Source organism: Podarcis erhardii (assembly GCF_964252035.2).
Source record: "Podarcis erhardii genome assembly, chromosome: 10".
Taxonomy (NCBI): domain Eukaryota; kingdom Metazoa; phylum Chordata; class Lepidosauria; order Squamata; family Lacertidae; genus Podarcis; species Podarcis erhardii.
Window position 1 is genome coordinate 5,756,642 of NC_138500.1, and position 18,773 is coordinate 5,775,414.

At 47.3% G+C, this 18,773-nt stretch overlaps 1 protein-coding gene across 1 annotated transcript in view; it reads right to left on the reverse strand.

The window, feature by feature from the left end:
- LOC309351805 (uncharacterized protein) overlaps nucleotides 1-17,275 on the reverse strand; it is a 50,475-nt gene extending 33,200 nt beyond the window's left edge. The window contains exons 1-4 of the mRNA XM_081879788.1: nucleotides 17,181-17,275; nucleotides 9,960-10,121; nucleotides 8,765-8,892; nucleotides 4,020-4,128 (exon numbers count right to left, since the gene is read on the reverse strand). Of these exons, the coding sequence (XP_081735914.1) occupies nucleotides 4,020-4,128; nucleotides 8,765-8,892; nucleotides 9,960-10,121; nucleotides 17,181-17,235 (454 nt within the window). The 5' untranslated portion in view covers nucleotides 17,236-17,275. The remainder of the gene's footprint in view (nucleotides 1-4,019; nucleotides 4,129-8,764; nucleotides 8,893-9,959; nucleotides 10,122-17,180) is intronic.
- Nucleotides 17,276-18,773: the final 1,498 nt, after the last annotated feature.

Consider the following 18,773-nt stretch of genomic DNA (forward strand, 5'->3'; position numbering starts at 1 on the left):
CTTAATCAGATGGTTTTTGAAATTCACATCAGTTTTGACTTTACGGCCCCACAAATATCCACGCCATTCAAACCTTAAATCATGTGCTTCTAAGTTCTGGAGTCACCCCCTCCTTCTCAGTGTCACCCCCCTCCTTCATCCACACCAAACCAGAAGCCACAAAATACAATTTCAGGTCAGGTAAACCCAACCCTCCCCTTTCCTTTGAACCCTGCAATGCTTTAAGTTTGACTCTCAGTCATCCCCCCCCCCGCCATAGAATTTTAGATAAATCTTTTTGTCATTGTTGAAACGGTGAATCATTAGTCGAAAAAGGAATTATTTGAAATAAAAACGTCATTCTAGGCAGAACATTCATCTTTATCACTGAGATTCTACCCAACAATGATAATTTTAGCATCTCCCATCTTGACGTCTCTCTTTTTTTATTTCGGCCCGTGTCCTAACATAGCTATTTTGAAACAACATACAATTCGTACTTGTCATAGTATTTTAATTCTTTTTGATTTGGAAACCCTGTTTTCTCCATCAAAACATTCTATCTTCTGTTATCATATTCTTTGTTAATATTTCTGTTTTCTGGTCATTAATCTTAAAGCCTGCTAACATACCAAAATCATTTACTTTGTTCATAACAATCTCCACTCACTGCAGCAAATTTCCCAGAACTAATATCAGGTCATCAGCAAAGGCTCGTAACTTTCTTTTTCAATCTTTATTCCCATAATTCTCACATTTTGTCTAATGTCTCTAAGCAAGACTTCCAAGACCAGAATGAAAGCTAATGGGGTCAATGGACACTTTGGCTTTGTCCCCTTCTGTTATCTCACAGGGTTTTGTCAATTTCCCATTAACAAATATCTGGGCTGTCTGTGATTTGTAAATCATTTTTACCCATTTAATAAAGTTATCTCCAAAGTTCGTTTCTTGCAGTGCTTTAAACAAAAATACCCAATTCACCTTGTCAAAGGCTTTTTCTGCATCCAAAAAAATCAAAGCAGCTCGTTTCTTGTGGCAATTCAGATATACATGAAGGAGCGTCTCCACCCCCATCGTTCAGCCCGGACACTGAGATCCAGCACCGAGGGCCTTCGGGCGGTTCCCTCCCTGCGTGAAGTGAGGTTACAAAGAACCAGACAGAGGGCCTTCTCAGTAGTGGCACCCGCCCTGTGGAACGCCCTCCCACCAGATGTGAAGGAAATAAGCAGCTATCCTATCTTTAAAAGACATCTGAAGGCAGCCCTGTTCAGGGAAGTTTCTAATATTTAATGTTGTACTGTTTTTAACAGTTGATTGGGAGCCGCCCAGAGTGGCTGGGGAAACTCAGCCAGATGGGTGGGGTATACATAATTTATTATTATTATTATTATTATTATTATTATTATTATTATTATTAATTATTCCAAAGCATCTATTTCTATATTTCTGACATTATCTCTTAACTGTCTTTTAGGCAGGAATTCACAGTGATCATGACGAATTGAATCCTGCAAAATCTTTTTTAACCTTTCTGACAAAACTGATGTAAGTAACTTATAATCATTGTTCAGTAAGGAAAGTCAAGTCCTGAGCTCTATAGATATAGTGTAATAATTATAATAATATAATAATAATAATTTATTATTTCTATCCCGCCCATCTGGCTGGGCTTCCTCAGCCACTCTGGGTGGCTTCCAAAAAATTATTAAAATACTGTAATACATCAAACATTAAAAGCTTCCCTAAACAGGGCTGCCTTCAGATGTCTGCTAAAACTCTGGTAGTTGTTGTTCTCTTTGACATCTGGTGGGAGGGAGTTCCACGGGACGGGCGCTGCTACCGAAAAGGCCCTCATCCTAGAGAGCATTGCAGTAGTCCAAGCAGGAGATAACCAGAGCATGCACCACTCTGGCGAGGCAGTCCGTGGGCAAATAGGGGCTCATCCTGCATACCAGATGGAGCTGGTAGACAGCTGCCCTGGATACAGATTTGACCTGTGCCTCCATGGACAGCTGTGAGTCCAAAATGACTCCCAGGCTGCGCACCTGGTCCTTCAGGGGCACAGTTACCCCATTCAGGACCAGGGAATCCTACACACCTGCCCGCCCCCTATCCCCCAAAAACAGTACTTTTGTCTTGTCAGGATTCAACCTCAATCTGTTAGCTGCCATCCATCCTCCAACCGCTTCCAGACACTCACACGGGACCTTCACCGCCTTTACTGGTTCTGATTTGAAAGAGAGGTAGAGCTGGGTATCATCCGCAGACTGATGAACACTCAGCCCAAACCCCCTGATGATCTCTCCCAGCGGCTGCATGTTGGCCTCCCTCTGACTATCTGGAATATTACCGCTCTGTAAAATATTGTTCATTGTCCATTGAAAGGGTAGTAAAAGCACATCTTCAAAAGACTTATGGTAAAAAGCCGACAGTCCTTCTGGCCCAGTTCCTTTCCTTTCTTAGATTTTTTGATGGCATCACAAAAATCTTGAACAGTTACAGGGTCATTCATTATTTGTCTTTGAGAGTCTGAATCTTTGGTAAATGCTATCTCTGTAAGTATTCATCTGTGTGTGTGCTTTGTTTTGTTTTTTGAAAAAAGAGATTACTTGACCTAGATACAACTTAGACTAATATTGGTGAAATACTTTTTCATATTTGTCTTATCTGTTATTACAGCAATTGTAATTCTGTGGGCAGAATAGGGTCTTCAAGGCAACTCTCAGCACAAACAGTTCCCAGGGTTTTTTGGGGGGAAACCATGACTGTTTAAAGTTGTGGGATACTACTTTTAACTATATGATGTAGGTAGAGACCTTTTTGGGTTGCTACAGGACAGTGGAATTTTCCAGTGCTGGCCCTCAAATAATTAAAACTCTCCAGATAACATTTGCCCGGTGCCTAACTCATGTTTGAGGATTTCAACTAAGCACTAGGAAGAGCTTCCTAGCAGTTTGGCAGAAGAGGTTGCCTTGGAACGAGGTGGACTCTTCATCAGTCAAGGTTTTGAAGAAGGCTGGACGGCCAACCTATGAGGGAAGCTGTAGCAGTGGATTCTCTGCATTGGCAGAGGGGCAGAGTGGATGATCTTTGGACTCACAGCTGTCCATGGAGGAGCAGGTCAATTCTGTGTCCAGGGCAGCTGTTTACCAGCACCATCTGGTACGCAGGATGAGACCCTACCTGCCCGCGGACTGTCTCGCCAGAGTGGTGCATGCTCTAGTTATCTCCCGCTTGGACTACTGCAATGCACTCTATGTGGGGCTGCCTTTGAAGGTGGCCCAGAAACTACAATTAATCCAGAATACGGCAGCTAGACTGGTGACTGGGGGCGGCCACCGAGACCACATAACACCGATTCTGAAAGATCTTCATTGCTCCCAGTACGTTTCCAAGCAAAATTCAAAGTGTTGGTGTTGACCTTGAAAGCCCTAAACGGTCTCGACCCAGTAGACCTGAAGGAGCGTCTCCACCCCCATCGTTCTACCCGGACACTGAGGTCCAGCGCCGAGGGCCTTCTGGCGGTTCCCTCCCTGCGAGAAGCCAAGTTACAGGGAACCAGGCAGAGGGCCTTCTCGGTAGTGGCGCCCTCTCTATGGAACGCACTCCCGTCAGATGTCAAAGGGAAAAACAACTACCAGACTTTTAGTAGACATTTTAAGGGAGCCCTGTTTAGGGAAGCTTTTAATATTTGATGAATTCTTGTATTTTAATATTTTGCTGGAAGCCACCCAGAGTGGCTGGGGAAACCCAGACAGATGGGCGGTGTATGAATATTATTGTTCTTGCTTCACAATTCTACTAGTATTTGAGATCATTCAATAGAGTTTTATATGCACTTTTTTCCACTTATTTTTTTAATGGGGGTGTTTAATGGATAAAGTGGGGTAAAAGTTTCATCAAACAAGTCTGTCCTTCCGCAAGATACAGGAGGATTGGCCTCTTAAAAAATACAAGCCCGTCCTGATGTTTATGACCAGGTGATTGTTAGGCAAGAACAGCAGTAGGAAACTAACTGGGTTTATATTTCTATTTTTTACCTGCCGGGCTTTTAATTATGTTCAGGTCAGAGTACAGCTCCTTCACGATTTCCGAGCGGTCTTCCCAGGGCCTGGCTGTCACGTGGCTCTTCCATTTCTTAAAGCCAAACTGCAGGAGAGAGAAAGAGGTCGTCTGTTACAGGGGCATCTATTAAAGCTACTTAAAGCTCCGTTAGGGACATGGGTGGCGCTGTGGGCTAAACCACTGAGCCTAGGACTTGCTGATTGGAAGGTCGGCGGTTCGAATCCCCGCGACGGGGTGAGCTCCCATTGTTCAGTCCCTGCTCCTGCCAACCTAGAAGTTCAAAAGCACGTCAAAGTGCAAGTAGATAAATAGGTACCGCTCCGGCGGGAAGGTAAACGGCGTTTCCGTGCGCTGCTCTGGTTCGCCAGAAGCGGCTTAGTCCTGCTGGCCACATGACCCGGAAGCTGTACGTCGGCTCCCTCGGCCAGTAAAGCGAGATGAGAGCCGCAATCCCAGAGTTGGTCACGACTGGACCCTTTACCTTTACTCTTATTGCTACGTTGCATCACCAAGCCCTTTTTGGGAACCAAAGTTCTAGGACAGAGGTTCTAGGTTCTCAAACTACAATTTCTGGGACTCTTGAGCAGGGAAGCCATGGCTGTTTGAAAGTGATGTTCCCATGAATGTCTGCAGGAAGGCAAAGGGAGATACTGTCCCCCAGTTGATGAATCGTGATCTCGAGAACCCCGGCTTAATTTCTTTCAAATAAAGAGTTAAGTTTCTAGCATTTGTAGAAGCCAAGATATGAGGCAAGTGAGGGAAACTAACCTGCTCCCCCCAGCCCCGCAAACTCATTTACAGTGGTGCCTCACAAGACGAAATTAATTCGTTCCGCAAGTTTTTTCGTCTTGCGAGTTTTTCGTCTTGCGAAGCACGGTTTCCCATAGGAATGCATTGAAAATCAATCAATGCGTTCCTATGGAAACCGCCTTCAGACCAGGTCCGGGGACAGTCTGTCCCCCGACCTCTTCTGAAGGCTGGGGGGGGGGACAAGGGCTTTTCTTCCCACCCCCAGCTTTTTAAGAAACCCCAGGACAGCAGAGGACTTCTCCGCTGTCCCGGGGCGATTTTAAAGCCCCCGGGAAGGCAGGCGGAGGGGGAGCAAAGACTTTCACCCCCCGCCAGCCTTGGCCGGCGGGGGGCGAAAGTCTTTGCTCCCCCCCACCTGCCTTCAAAAGCTGTCCGGGATAGCGGGAAGTGCTTCCCTGCTATCCCGGACCGCTTTTAAAATGCTGGCGGTGGGGAGCAAAGCCTTTCGGCTCCCGCCGGCCTTCCTGGACCTCTTCTGAAGGCCGGAGGGGGGGGGGAAGGCTTTGCTCCCCACCGCCAGCATTTAAAAGAGGTCCCCGGAGATTTCCCTATGGGCTTTCTTCTTGCGAAGCAAGCCCATAGGGAAATTCGTCTTGCGAAGCGCCTCAAAAAACGGAAAACCCTTTCGTCTAGCGGGTTTTTTGTCTTGCGAGGCATTCGTCTTGCGGGGCACCACTGTATTTATTTATAAAAAATAATTATGTACCACTGTATCACAGAAATATATCACCGTTGTTTACAACAGTGTAAAAGATTAAAAGCAAGTTAAAAGCAAAAGCAAACAGCAGTAAGATGACTGCGGTGTGTGCACTCTTAACTGCCTACGTAGGCCTTGAGAAACCGAAAAGGTTTCAGTGGGCATTTAAAAGTTGGCACAGACGGCATCTGCTGAATCTACAGTGGCAGAGAGTTCCACAGGACTGGGCCAGGGACGCTAAAGGCTCGGTTTCTTGTCGTTGTTGTTGTCAAACGAGCCTCACCGACTTAGGGGAAGAACCCAAGACACTCCCGCAGATAATCAGGCTAGGATATTAAGGTTCTGGCGGTTCCTGAATTAATACATGAACCTTGAATCCAGCTGGGTAGCAGATGGTCAGTCAATGCAGCTGTTTTAATAATTGTGTCAGTTGTTCTCAACAAGAAGCTCCCGTCAGCAATTTGGACGCAGCATTCTGCACAAGCTGGAGCGTCTGAACCAGACCCAAGGGCAGCCCCACATAGAGTGCATTGCAGTAATCCAGCCTCAAAGTTACCAGGTGCATGAACTGAGCGTTCCCCACTGCTAACCTACAGACTCCAAAAACTCAATTATCTGGGTCTCTGGTCCCCCTCAGCTTTCGCCTTTCTTAAATTGCACCCCATTATTCTCAATGTACTCAAACTGGACCCTGGACAAGTCAGCGGACTTGGGTGGGACCTCCAGGTAAGAGCACAAAACCAAAAACCTACCCCACTGCGCAGAAAAGTTGAGGTCATTTTAGTCCATGTTTGTCTAGTAGCTCCATGTGGTAAGCAGGCTGAGACCCCACCTGTCTCACCAGAGTGGTACATGCTCTGGTTATCTCTCGCTTGGACCACTGCAATGCGCTCTACGTGGAGCTACCTTTGAAGGTGACTCAGAAACTGCAACTAATCCAGAATGCGGCAGCTAGATGGGGACTTGGAGTGGCAGCCGAGACCATATAACACTGGTCCTGAAAGACCTACATTGGCTCCCAGTACGTTTCTGAGCACAATTCAAAGTGTTGGTGCTGACCTCTAAAGCCCTAAATGGCCTCAGCCCAGCATACCTGAAGAAGCGTCTCCACCCCCATCGTTCTGCCTGGACACTGAGGTCCAGCTCTGAGGGCCTTCTGGCGGTTCCCTCCCTGTGAGAAGTGAGGTTACAGGGAACCAGGCAGAGGGCCTTCTCGGTGTGGAACGCCCTCCCACCAGATGTCAAGGAAATAAACAACTACAGTTATACCTTGGGTTGAATGTGCTTCAGGCTGAGCGTTTTCAAGTTACGCTCCGCGGCAACCCGGAAGTAATGGAGTGTGTTACTACTGGGTTTCGCCCCTCACACATGCGCAGATGCTCAAAATGACATCACGCGCATGCGCGGAAGTGGCAAAACACGACCCGCAGACGCATCTTACGTTCTATTTAGGATACGAACAGGGCTCCGGAATGGATCCCGTTCGCATCCCAAGGTACCACTGTATCTGACTTTTAGCAGACATCTGAAGGCAGCCCTGTATCAGGAAGTTTTTAATGTCTGAAGTTTTATCATTTTTTATATGTGCTGTAAGCTGCCCAGAGTGGCTGGGGAAACCCAGCCACATAGGCGGGGCTACAAATATTATATTATTATTATTATTATTATTATTATTATTATTATTATTATTATTATATTATTTTGCCATTTCCCCTCTGCTTGATCTTTTTTTTAAAAAAATAATATTTATTCCAAATTTTAAAAGTTACAAAAAGAAAACAAGAACAATACCAAATACAAAGAAAAGAAAAAAAATACAACAACAACAACAGATAAACAAGAAAAAATAAACATACATTCTCTTAAAAAAAAAGAAAAACAAGAAAAAAAACAATATTAAACCTTTATATGACTTTTTTCCTTTACTTCTTTCCTTGACCTCCTCACACCTCCCAATTTTGTATTCTAGTTCCAATAATTGTTTCAGCACATCCTTCCAACCTAATTTTCATCTAAATAATTTAATTTAATATGTTAAATTTTAACGTCCTCTCTTTCGTCAATTTCATCAACTCATTTTTACTTAATCCATTATATCATTTCTACCAAAACCACCTAACTTTCTTTTTCCAACATCTTTCTAACATTCCTTAATTTTACAATATTTTTGAAGATATACTTTGAATTTTTTCCAATCTTCTTCCACCGACTCTTCTGATCTTTTTGCAAACCACTTTGAGGATTGCTGCTGCTGTTGCTGCTTGCAACCAAGTGGTGTATATATTTTGAGAAATAATTGAATAAGAAGAGTCTGTAGGATCGGACACCAATGGTGGCAGCAAGGGAGGCGGGGGGGAGGGAATGCCACCGCCCCCCCTGCCACCTTCTCCTCTTTTTGTGCAGCCCCTCCCCATGCAAGCTGAAGGCAACATTGGGAGAAAAGGAGGCTAGAGAGAAGGGGTGCGGCAGCAGTGTGGATCTGCCGCCTGAGGCAACTGCCACACCTCACCTCGTGGTTGTGCCGGCTCTACGATACGATAATCTTTATTGTCATTGTCCCATACAGAACAACGAAATTGAAAAATCTACCTAAGACATTCAAAACCCAACTAGCCTGCTATCCCTGCTATCCCAGCCCCTAAGAAACTCTGATACCCCATAATTAAATACAATATACGTCCACAGAGACTACCTTACACTGCATTTAAAACCAAAATCACATTTGGATAGAAACTGTTTCTCAGGCAGCTAGTCCTAAGTCTTTATAACCCTGGACCTTCTTCCAGAAGGCAGGAGCTGAAAGAGATCATTTCCGGGGTGCGCACGATCCTGCGCTATCTCTGCAGCTTTCTTATGGCACCTGGCAGCATAGATTTGATCCAAGGTGGGAAGAGTGCACCCAATTATTCTCTCTGCAGTCTTTCCAACCCTGGACAGCATTGTTTTTCCCCTGGCCGTGCAGCTCCCAAACCACACACACAGACCATAAGTTAATACACTCTCAGCAGTACAATGGTAAAATGCCATCAACAGGTCCTTTGAGAGATTGTTTTTCCACAGGATTCTCAGAAAATATGCTGTGCTCTCTTCACCAGGTCTTTGCTGTTTTCTCCCCAGGTTAGGGCATCTCTCAACTCCATTCCCAGGAATCTAAATGGGCACACCAGGCTCCGTTTGCCATCGCCCGCCCTCCTATCCCTGCCAGGAACCCACCTTGTAATTGTTGGAGAGCTTGTGAGCCTCAACCTCGTTCTCTGCGGTGAGGGTGGTCTTGACCAGGCAGCCATCGCATGTCGGGACTTCCTCGGAGTGGTGGGGGCAGCACGAAGGGTTTGAAAACACTAGATAAATAAAATTTATTATTATTATTATTATTATTAGGGAGGGAGGGAGGAAGTGGGCAGAGGCATAGGCACACATCACGGGTATGGTTATATACTGAGTTGAATAGGATCCACAATGCAGCAGTCTGATTGGTCCTAGAACAATAGGATCAATAATGCAGCAGTCTGGTTGGTCCTGGAACAATGGGATCCAGAATGCAGCAGTCTCGTTGGTCCTAGAACAATAGGATCCAGAATGCAGCAGTCTCGTTGGTCCTGAAACAATGGGATCCAGAATGCAGCAGTCTGGTTGGTCCTGGAACAATGGGATCCAGAATGCAGCAGTCTGGTTGGTCCTAGAACAATGGGATCCAGAATGCAGCAGTCTGGTTGGTCCTGGAACAATGGGATCCAGAATGCAGCAGTCTCGTTGGTCCTGGAACAATGGGATCCAGAATGCAGCAGTCTGGTTGGTCCTGGAACAATGGGATCCAGAATGCAGCAGTCTGGTTGGTCCTAGAACAATAGGATCCAGAATGCAGCAGTCTGATTGGTCTGCAGGAGCCACCCAATCCAACTCCACGTGGAAGTGAATCCGCAACCTGATTGGCCTACGGGAGAATCCCAGAATTAGCCAATCACGTGGGGCCCATTGTGTAAATAATGTATATAAAGCAGACATTTCGGGGAAACTTCCATTCCTTACTACGATGAGCTGAATAAAGAGCATGAAATCCACAACAGAGCCCAGGGCTTGCCGATCAGAAGGTTCGCGGTTCGAATCCCTGCGATGGGGTGAGCTCCCGTTGCTCGGTCCCTGCTCCTGCCAACCTAGCAGCTCGAAAGCACGTCAAAGTGCAAGTAGATAAATAGGTACCACTCCGGCGGGAAGCTCAACGGCGTTGCCGTGCGCTGCTCTGGTTCGCCAGAAGCGGCTTCGTCATGCTGGCCACATGACCCGGAAGCTGTACGCCAGCTCCCTTGGCCAGGAAAGCGCCGCAACCCCAGAGTCAGCCACGACTGGACCTAATGGTCAGGGGTCCCTTTACCTTTAACAATGGAAGCTCCCCTCCCCCCCACCTTACCTGGCAGTATCCTGGGGGTGAGGATGCCATGCATGAGCTGGTGGGATCCCGAATGGAGGTCCCCCACGTCCCCATGGGTGTTGTTGACAGCAGCACAGTGCCGGTCACAGAGAGACCCCCTCCGATGTGGGTCAGCCTTGGGCTCCAGTTCTTTGGGGAAGTCTGGAAGGGGAGACAGAACAGCCGTCAGCTAACCACTGGAAGTTACCGTATTTTTTCCGTCTATAAGATGCCCCCATGTATAAGACGCCCCCTATTTTGGGGGATTCTGGTTTAAGAAAATGGGGAGAGATGGCCTCTGCGTATAAGACGCCCCCACATTTTGGACATTATTTTTAAGGGGAAAAACCTAGCCTTATAAACGGAAAAATATGCTACTATACGATAATCTTTACTGTCATTGAGACTATGATGAAAAGAAAGGAACTTGGTAATTTGAACTAGTTAATTATATTAGAAAATGAATATTGGAAAATTGCCAAAATGAGATTTAATGAAAATCTGTGAGTAAGGATTTGAGGAAGTCACTTAAGAATGGAAATCAGCTTGGATTTTGATTGGAAGAAATTTTCTATGTTTGTTTTTTCTATGTTTTGTTTTTTGTGTTATGTTGTAGTTGTTAAAAATTTGGAAATTAATAAAGAAAATTGGGGGGGAAAGAAGATAATCTTTATTGTCATTGTCCCATACAGAACGAAACTGGAAAAAAAATCTACATAAGACATTCAAAACCAATAAGCCTGCTATCCCAGCTATCCCAACCTGGTTAGCCCCCTAAAAACTCTGCTATTTTTAAAATACAGTATACTCCCATAGAGACATTGTGTTTAAAACCAAAATCGCATTTGGATAGAAACTGTTTCTCAGGCGGCTAGTCCTAGTCTTTATAACCCTGTACCGTTAACTCAGCCAGCCCTGAAAGTGGTCCACAACTCTTGGGGGGGGGGAGAATTAAAAATCTGCTAATATGGTGAGCCCCTAGGAATTTGACACCACTCTGCTATGTACAGAACATTCCTCAGGCTGCTTCCAAAGGGATCAGAATAGCTGTGTGATCACTGCTGTGTGAACACAAGAACAAAAACAGAGAGCTTTGGGAAATCAGTTTCCCAGGTTGCAACGAAGGACTGGCCTTGTCCTTAAAAGAGATACCTTTCGGATGTTAGATATACAGTGGTACCTTGGTCCTCACACTTAATCCGTTCCGGAAGTCGGTTCCAAAACCAAAGCGTTCCAAAACCAAGGCACACTTTCCCATAGAAAGCAATGCAAAACGGATTAATCCGTTCCAGACTTTTAAAAACAACCCCTAAAACAGCAATTTAACATGAATTTTGCGATCTAACGAGACCACTGATCCATAAAATGAAAGCAATAAACAATGGACTGCAGTCACACAATCAATCAGTAACTGAACTGGGTTCCACACTGTCACAAAATCCAACCCAAAATAGCTGCAAAAACAAAAACCTTGAAAACAAAAACGCCTTTTAGGGCTTTCAAGGTCAGCACCAACACTTTGAATTGTGCTTGGAAACGTACCGGGAGCCAATGTAGGTCTTTCAAGACCGGTGTTTTATGGTCTTGGCAGCCACTCCCAGTCCCCAGTCTAGCTGCCGCATTCTGGATTAATTGTAGTTTCTGGGTCACCTTCAAAGGTAGCCCCACATAGAGCGCATTGCAGTAGTCCAAGCGGGAGATAACCAGAGCATGCACCACTCTGGCGAGGCAGTCCGCGGGCAGGTAGGGTCTCAGCCTGCGTAAACAGCTGCCCTGGACACAGAACTGACCTGCGCCTCCATGGACAGCCGTGAGTCTAAAATGACTCCCAGGCTGCGCACCTGGTCCTTCAGGGGCACAGTTACCCCATTCAGGACCAGGGAGTTGTAAGGGTTGTAGCAAGCAAAATACTTGTGGCGCTGTGAAATCACAGCCCCACAGAAAGCCGACGGACTTGCCACCTGACACCAAGCATCAGATGATGGCGAGGAGAATTATGTGCAGCCCGTGGGGTGTGGGGCTCACATGATGCGCACCAAGGCAATCAATTAGACACCACTGAGAGATTAAGGGCAGCTTAACCGTCTCAGAGCCTTAAGACGTCTTGGGATGAACATCAACAAAGGAAGGAGGGAGGAGAGAGGGAATCAAACCCCCCCACAGGGAAACCAAGGGACGCGATGCATTAGCTCAAGGGTCAGCAAACTTTTTCAGCAGAGGGCTGGTCCACTGTCCCTCAGACCTTGTGGGGGGCTGGACTATAAATTTTTTTTGGGGGGGGGATGAACCAATTCCTATGCCCCATAAATAACCCAGAGATGCATTTGAAAGAAAAGGACACATTCTACTCATGTAAAAACACGCTGATTCCCAGACTGTCTGCAGGCCAGATTTAGAAGGCCTTAGTTTGCCTACCTAGACAGCATCTTAAAAAGCAGAGACATCACCTTGCCAACAAAGGTCCGTATAGTTCAAGCTATGGTTTTCCCAGTAGTGATGTATGGAAGTGAGAGCTGGACCATAAAGAAGGCTGATCGCCGAAGAATGGATGCTTTTGAATTCTGGTGCTGGAGGAGACTCTTGAGAGTCCCATGGACTGCAAGAAGATCAAACCTCTCCATTCTGAAGGAAATCAGCCCTGAGTGCTCACTGGAAGGACAGATCCTGAAGCTGAGGCTCCAAGACTTTGGCCACCTCATGAGAAGAGAAGACTCCCTGGAAAAGACCCTGATGTTGGGAAAGATGGAGGGCACAAGGAGAAGGGGACGACAGAGGACGAGATGGTGGGACAGTGTTCTCCAAGCTACCAGCATGAGTTTCACCAAACTGCGGGAGGCAGTGGAAGACAGGAGTGCCTGGCGTGCTCTGGTCCAAGGGGTCACGAAGAGTCGGACAGGACGAAACGACTAAACAACAACAAGTTTGCCTACCCATGCATTAGCTCCCTGCCACGAAGCCTAGAGCAGCAACTATCCCAGCCTGAAGCCCTCCAGAAGTTGTTGCACTACAGCTCACAGCATCCCAGGCCATCTTCTGTGTGAAACGAGGATGCTGGGAGCAACCTGGAAGGCCTTGTCCCTGGTCTGCAGCAGTGGTGGGGCTCGCTCCTGAGTCAGAATGTGTGCCCCACATGCGGATGGCCCCAGCTTCAATCCTCAGGTGGGTCTGGGAGGGAGACCCTCGTCTGGAACCCAGGACAGCTGCTGCCAGCCAGTGCAGAGAATAAAAAAACACATCTCAGGAACCAAAATGAAAACATCAGGTCATATTCAACTACCATAAGTTTCACTAGGAGTAAGGTAAAGGTAAAGGGACGCTACTCTGGTAGATGCAAAACAAGTTCTCATTGGAGACGTCTGTGAACAACAAGTTCAGATTTTGCCTTGATTAACAGAGTTATTTGGCTGATGACGAGTGGTAAAAGGTAAAGGGACCCCTGACCATTAGGTCCAGTCGTGGCCGACTCTGGGGTTGCAGCGCTCATCTCGCTTTACTGGCTGAGGGATCCGGCATACAGCTTCCGGGTCATGTGGCCAGCATGACTAAGCCGCTTTTGGCGAACCAGAGCAGTGCACGGAAATGGCGTTTACCTTCCTGCCAGAGCGGTACGTATTTATCTACTTGCGCTGGTGTGCTTTCGAACTGCTAGGTTGGCAGGAGCAGGGACCGAACAACGGGAGCTCACCCCGTTGTGGGGATTCGAACCGCCGACCTTCTGATCGGCAAGTCCTAGGCTCTGTGGTTTAACCCACAGCGCCACCCGCATCCCTTTTTCACTAGGAGTAGGTGAGCTGAAATGAATGAACACAACTAAGGCTCCCATCTGAACCATACATTTAAAGTATCATCCCATCACTGCCATGGCTTCCCCCAAGGAATCCTGGGAGCTGTAGTTTGTTAAAAAGCTGCCGAGCGTTACCACAAGACCCCTACTCCCTTCACAGAACTACAACTCCCAGAGTGCCCTGGGAAGAGGGATTGGTTGTTAAAGCACTCTGGAAATCTCAGCTCTGCTAATAGGGAGAAAATGGGTTCTCCTAACCACTCTTAGAAAACTACCGTTCCCAGAATGCTTGCTGGGAGAGCCATGGCTGTTTAAAGTGGTGAGATGCTGCTTTCAATGCACGACATAGATCAGGCATAGGCAAACTCGGCCCTCCAGATGTTTTTGGGACTACAACTCCCATCGTCCCTAGCTAACAGGACCAGTGGTCAGGGATGATGGGAGTTGTAGTCCCAAAACCTCTGGAGAGCCGAGTTTGCCTATGCCTGACATAGATCGTACCATTGGCTTTAGCGCCCCCTACTGTCAGCCTCCGAGTTTTTTGCCCAATGAGTTGTAGTTCCAGCTGAAAAGGGGTGGGAACTTGCTTCCCCCGCAAGGTGAGGGTTTGAAGCAGAGACGTGCAGAGCCCCACGCAATCGCAACACAAACACGATCTTATCCTCCAAGGCCGTGAAAGAGGCCCTGTTGGTGACCCAGAATTTTCTTTTTAAGGAGGTGCAGGAGGAGGCAAGACAATGGAAGAATTTAGGGTCAAAGGCTATCAAGATAAAACCTGGTTTTATCTTGCAACTGTGGAAGACGGGAAAAAAACGAGTGCTTTTGGCTCCAAGAGCTTGGGCGCTGTTGTGAAGCAACAAATGAAACTTCTCCCTTAATTCCCTGTGGTGCCTGGCTTCTAGAAGATACAGAATCACAGGCTTCTAGAAGATACAGAATCACAGAATGGTAGACGGGGCCACGAGGGTCATCTAGCCCAACCCCCACGACACAGGAATCTTTCGCCCAATGTGGGATTCAAACCCATGACCCGCAAGTTAAGAGTCTCGTGCTCTATCGACCGAGCTAAGCCTCATGGATGCTCTGCTTTAAATAAGAACAGAAGAAGAATCCTACAAGCTGGATCAGGCCTGTCTAGGCCAGCATCCTGTTCTCACAGCGGCCAACCAGATGCCTCAATGGGCAGGATCTGACCGCAACAGCTCGCTTTCCCCACTAGGAATTCCCAGCAAATAATATTTTTCAGAGCCATACCGCCTGTGGCCAGTAGCCACAGCGATAGCGTTATCCTCCATCCATTTATCTTGCCCTCTTTGAAATGCCAAGGTCCGCTAATCCCCAAGAATTCAGGGCGACTGGCTGGATCAATGGGCAGCAGGGTGATCTCATCTTTCCAGCATTTCAAATCTGAAATCTTAATTATCCTTCAATCCTCCGGACCACTATGAGCAGGTGAGGGACTTTGTACAAAATGCCTTAAGACAGGGGTCAGCAAACTTTTTCAGCAGGGGGCCGGTCCACTGTCCCTCAGACCTTGTGGGGAGCCGGACTATATTTTGGAAAAAAAAATATGAATGAATTCCTATGCCCCACAAATAACCCAGAGATGCATTCTAAAGAAAAGGACACATTCTACTCATGTAAAAACACACTGATTCCCAGACTGTCCGCGGGCCGGATTTAGGAGATAATTAGGCCGCAACCGGCCCCCAGGCCTTAGTTTGCCTACCCATTGCTTAGGCTTCCTCAGCCTCAGCCCTCCAGATGTTTTTGGCCTACAACTCCCATGCTCCCTAGCTAGCAGGACCAGTGGTCAGGGATGATGGAAATTGTAGTCTCAAAACATCTGGAGGGCCGAGGTTGAGGAAGCCTGCCTTAAGAGGACCCTCGCTCTCCGGCGAGACCCAGAGATGAACATCGCATGCCCCATTTTAAGATGGGATAAAAGCAGAGCCAGATTTTGGTTTGATGAGGTCCTCAGCTCCGAAAGGCAGTGTGAAGCCTTGCTTCCCAGCTGAGGGATCGCCACCCCCTCCTGCTTGCACAAAAGTAGGAATGGGATTGGGGCTGCTCCGATGGGAAGAGAGGCATCGCGCTGCCGGAGCCTCGCCGCCGCCACTCTCAGCCCTCCTTCTCCGCCTTCCATGCCTGACCCACCGCACACAGCTTCCCCACCACCACTGCCGAAAAACCCACAACTCAGGGGCTGCCCAGGCTCATGGAGAAAGGAGATAGAAGCCTTGGAGGAAGGGGGAATGTGGTGGTTGAGGTAAAGGCGATGGCCACCCCTCTGCCACCGCCATCGCTGCAGCATCAACGTCCCTATCTATCTATCTATCTATCTATCTATCTATCTATCTATCTAAAGTGTCCCCGGATTCATAGAAAAAAATCTGGTACCCTTACAAGGGTCATCCAGTCCAACCTCTGAGCTAAAGCATCCATGACAGCTTGCCATCCAAACTCTACTTTAAAACCGCCAAGGAAGGAGAGTCCACAATCTCCAGAGGGAGTCCATTCTAGCTTCACGATGCAAATTTATTTTAAAAGCTGCATTTAGAATTATCACACTACTCTCTTCCAAACTTAAAAATGGAAAGCGTAATGCTGGTGGTTAACAACAGAGGTTTAAAGACTGCCTCAAGGCAAATCTAAAAAAATGTAGTATAAACACTGACAACTGGGAAACACTGGCCTGCGAGTGCTCCAGTTGGAGAACAGCCTTTGCCAAAGGTGTCATGGGCTTTGAAGACACTCGAACTCAGGACGCAAGGGAGAAACATGCTAAGAGGAAGGCACGCTTGGCAAATCCACACCGTGACCAACTCCTGCCCGGAAACCTGTGTCCCCACTGTGGAAGGACGTGTGGATCCAGAATTGGCCTCCACAGTCACTTACAGACTCATTGTTAAAACCGTGGTTATAGAAGACAATCTTACTTGGCTACGTTATCACCAAATAAGAAGACAACTTAAAAAACATTTTTATGCCACCTTTAAAGTTAAACACCTTCTCAAGGTGTTTTGCAAAACCTAAACCAGCAATATAGACGTACACATGAGCACAATATTAATCTCAGGGTTGTGGGTTTGAGCCCGACTTTGGGCAAAAGATTCCTGCGTCACACAGGGTTGGACTAGATGACCCTCGGGATCCCTTCCAATTCTATATTATCCGCAGCTCTGCGACTCGAGGGCCATCGCTCCAGCAGTGTGCAAGCTCTGGCTCTGCGTGTGAAGGTCGACGGTTCGATCCCCGGGTGGGGCTGGAAAACAGACCTCTCCAAAAAAAGCCCATGAAAATCTGGAGAGCTATGCGTAATAAAGGATAACTATTTAAAAAATCTGGAGAGCTGTTTCTCCTCCTCCTCTAGGGGAGATGCTCCTGCCCGGCCCCTACTTCGCCCCCTTCCCCGCGGAAGATAAGCGACCCCTCACCGCAGTTGTCGTGCGTGTGCCTCCGCCTGCGCGCGTGATCCGCGTCCGCAGACATCGCCGCGCAAACCGGCTTCGGGTTCGCCACCGCCTCCAGCGCTGCGCTCCGGCGCGCAACTGACCGCGGGCGCCTCTCCAAGCTCCGCTTCCCCGGGCGAGTCCAGCACGTGCCGGGGGTGGGTCTGGGTCCAGCCCCAAGGAGGAGGTGGGGCTGGGGGTCGGGAGGGGCAGCAAGGCAGGCAGGCAGGCAGGCGGCGCAGTGGGGCAGCGAGCGCCGCCTCTCCTCTCTCGCTGCGCAAAGCGTGCGCTTTCCTCGGCGCGCTCTTGGCTTTTTAAAGGCGCCAGTCCTCAGGGCGGCTCTTCCGCGCGGGAGCGAGCTCCGCCGCCGAGACCTGGCCGAAGGGGCTGCGAAGCTTCCCTGGGAGGAGGGAGTCGCTGCAAAGGCGCGGAGCACGGTGGGTTGCGCGCGCAAAGGGACCCGTGTACGAGGAACGTGTGAATGGGGCCAAACGCAGCAGGCGTACGTATGTGGGTGCTTTTAGGGCGCAGTTGTTTTGGAGTGAGGGTTACTCTGAAAGATCCCCAAAACTTAACATTTTTACACGTAACCCTGTATTTTAATGTATTTTTAATTTTTGTTGGAAGCCGCCCAGAGTGGTTGGGGAAACCCAGCCAGATGGGCGGGGTACAAATAATAAACTGTTGTTGTTGTTGTTGTTGTTATGCAATGTTTTGTTAAAGTTGTCTGTTGTCGCTTCAGTTCTCTTTGCACCACTTAAGAGATATTTTTAATATATTAAGCGGTATAGAAATTAAGTAATCTATATCAGGTTAACAAAAGGCAAGAATTAACTCTGTCCTAGTGAGGAAGGGAATGCATTCTGCACACGACCATAAACACTGTTGTTTCTCACCCTTTCCAGCAGCGGTGAGGAACTTGAGGCACGGATGCCATAGGCGGCCCCTTAGGCCTCCCTTGGTGCCCGAAGATTAAGGCCTACTGGGAAATGATCTATAATGAAATTAAGAAAATCCTTAAGTGGACATTTGTAAAGAAACCAGAGGCTTTTCTCTTGGGCATGGTAGGCCAAACGGTTCCAAAGAAAGATAGAACGTTTTTTATGTACGCAACAACAGCAGCAAGAATTCTTTTGGCGAAGTATTGGAAGACTAAAGAACTACCTACTCTGGAAGAATGGCAGACCAAGGTGACTGAATTTATGGGACTGGCAGAGATGACCGGCAGAATCCGTGACCAGAGGAGAGAGACAGTGGAAGAGGACTGGAAAAAATTTAAAATTTACCTTAAAAATTGTTGTAAAATTACGGAATGTTAAGATGTCAAGGGATTGGATACAAAGAATTACAGCTATAAAAATTGGAATTTATAAAAAAAATTTTTAAAGAGAATTAAATATAAAAAGGGATGAAGAATTGCTAAAAAATTTTAAAATAAGGATGCAGTGAAGGGGAGGTTTGGGGAAGTCGTGTTATGTTTGTTTGTTTTTTGTTTATGTTGTAAAACCAATAAAAATTATTTTAAAAAAAAAAATAGAAATTAAGTAATCTATATCAGGTTAACAAAAGGCAAGAATT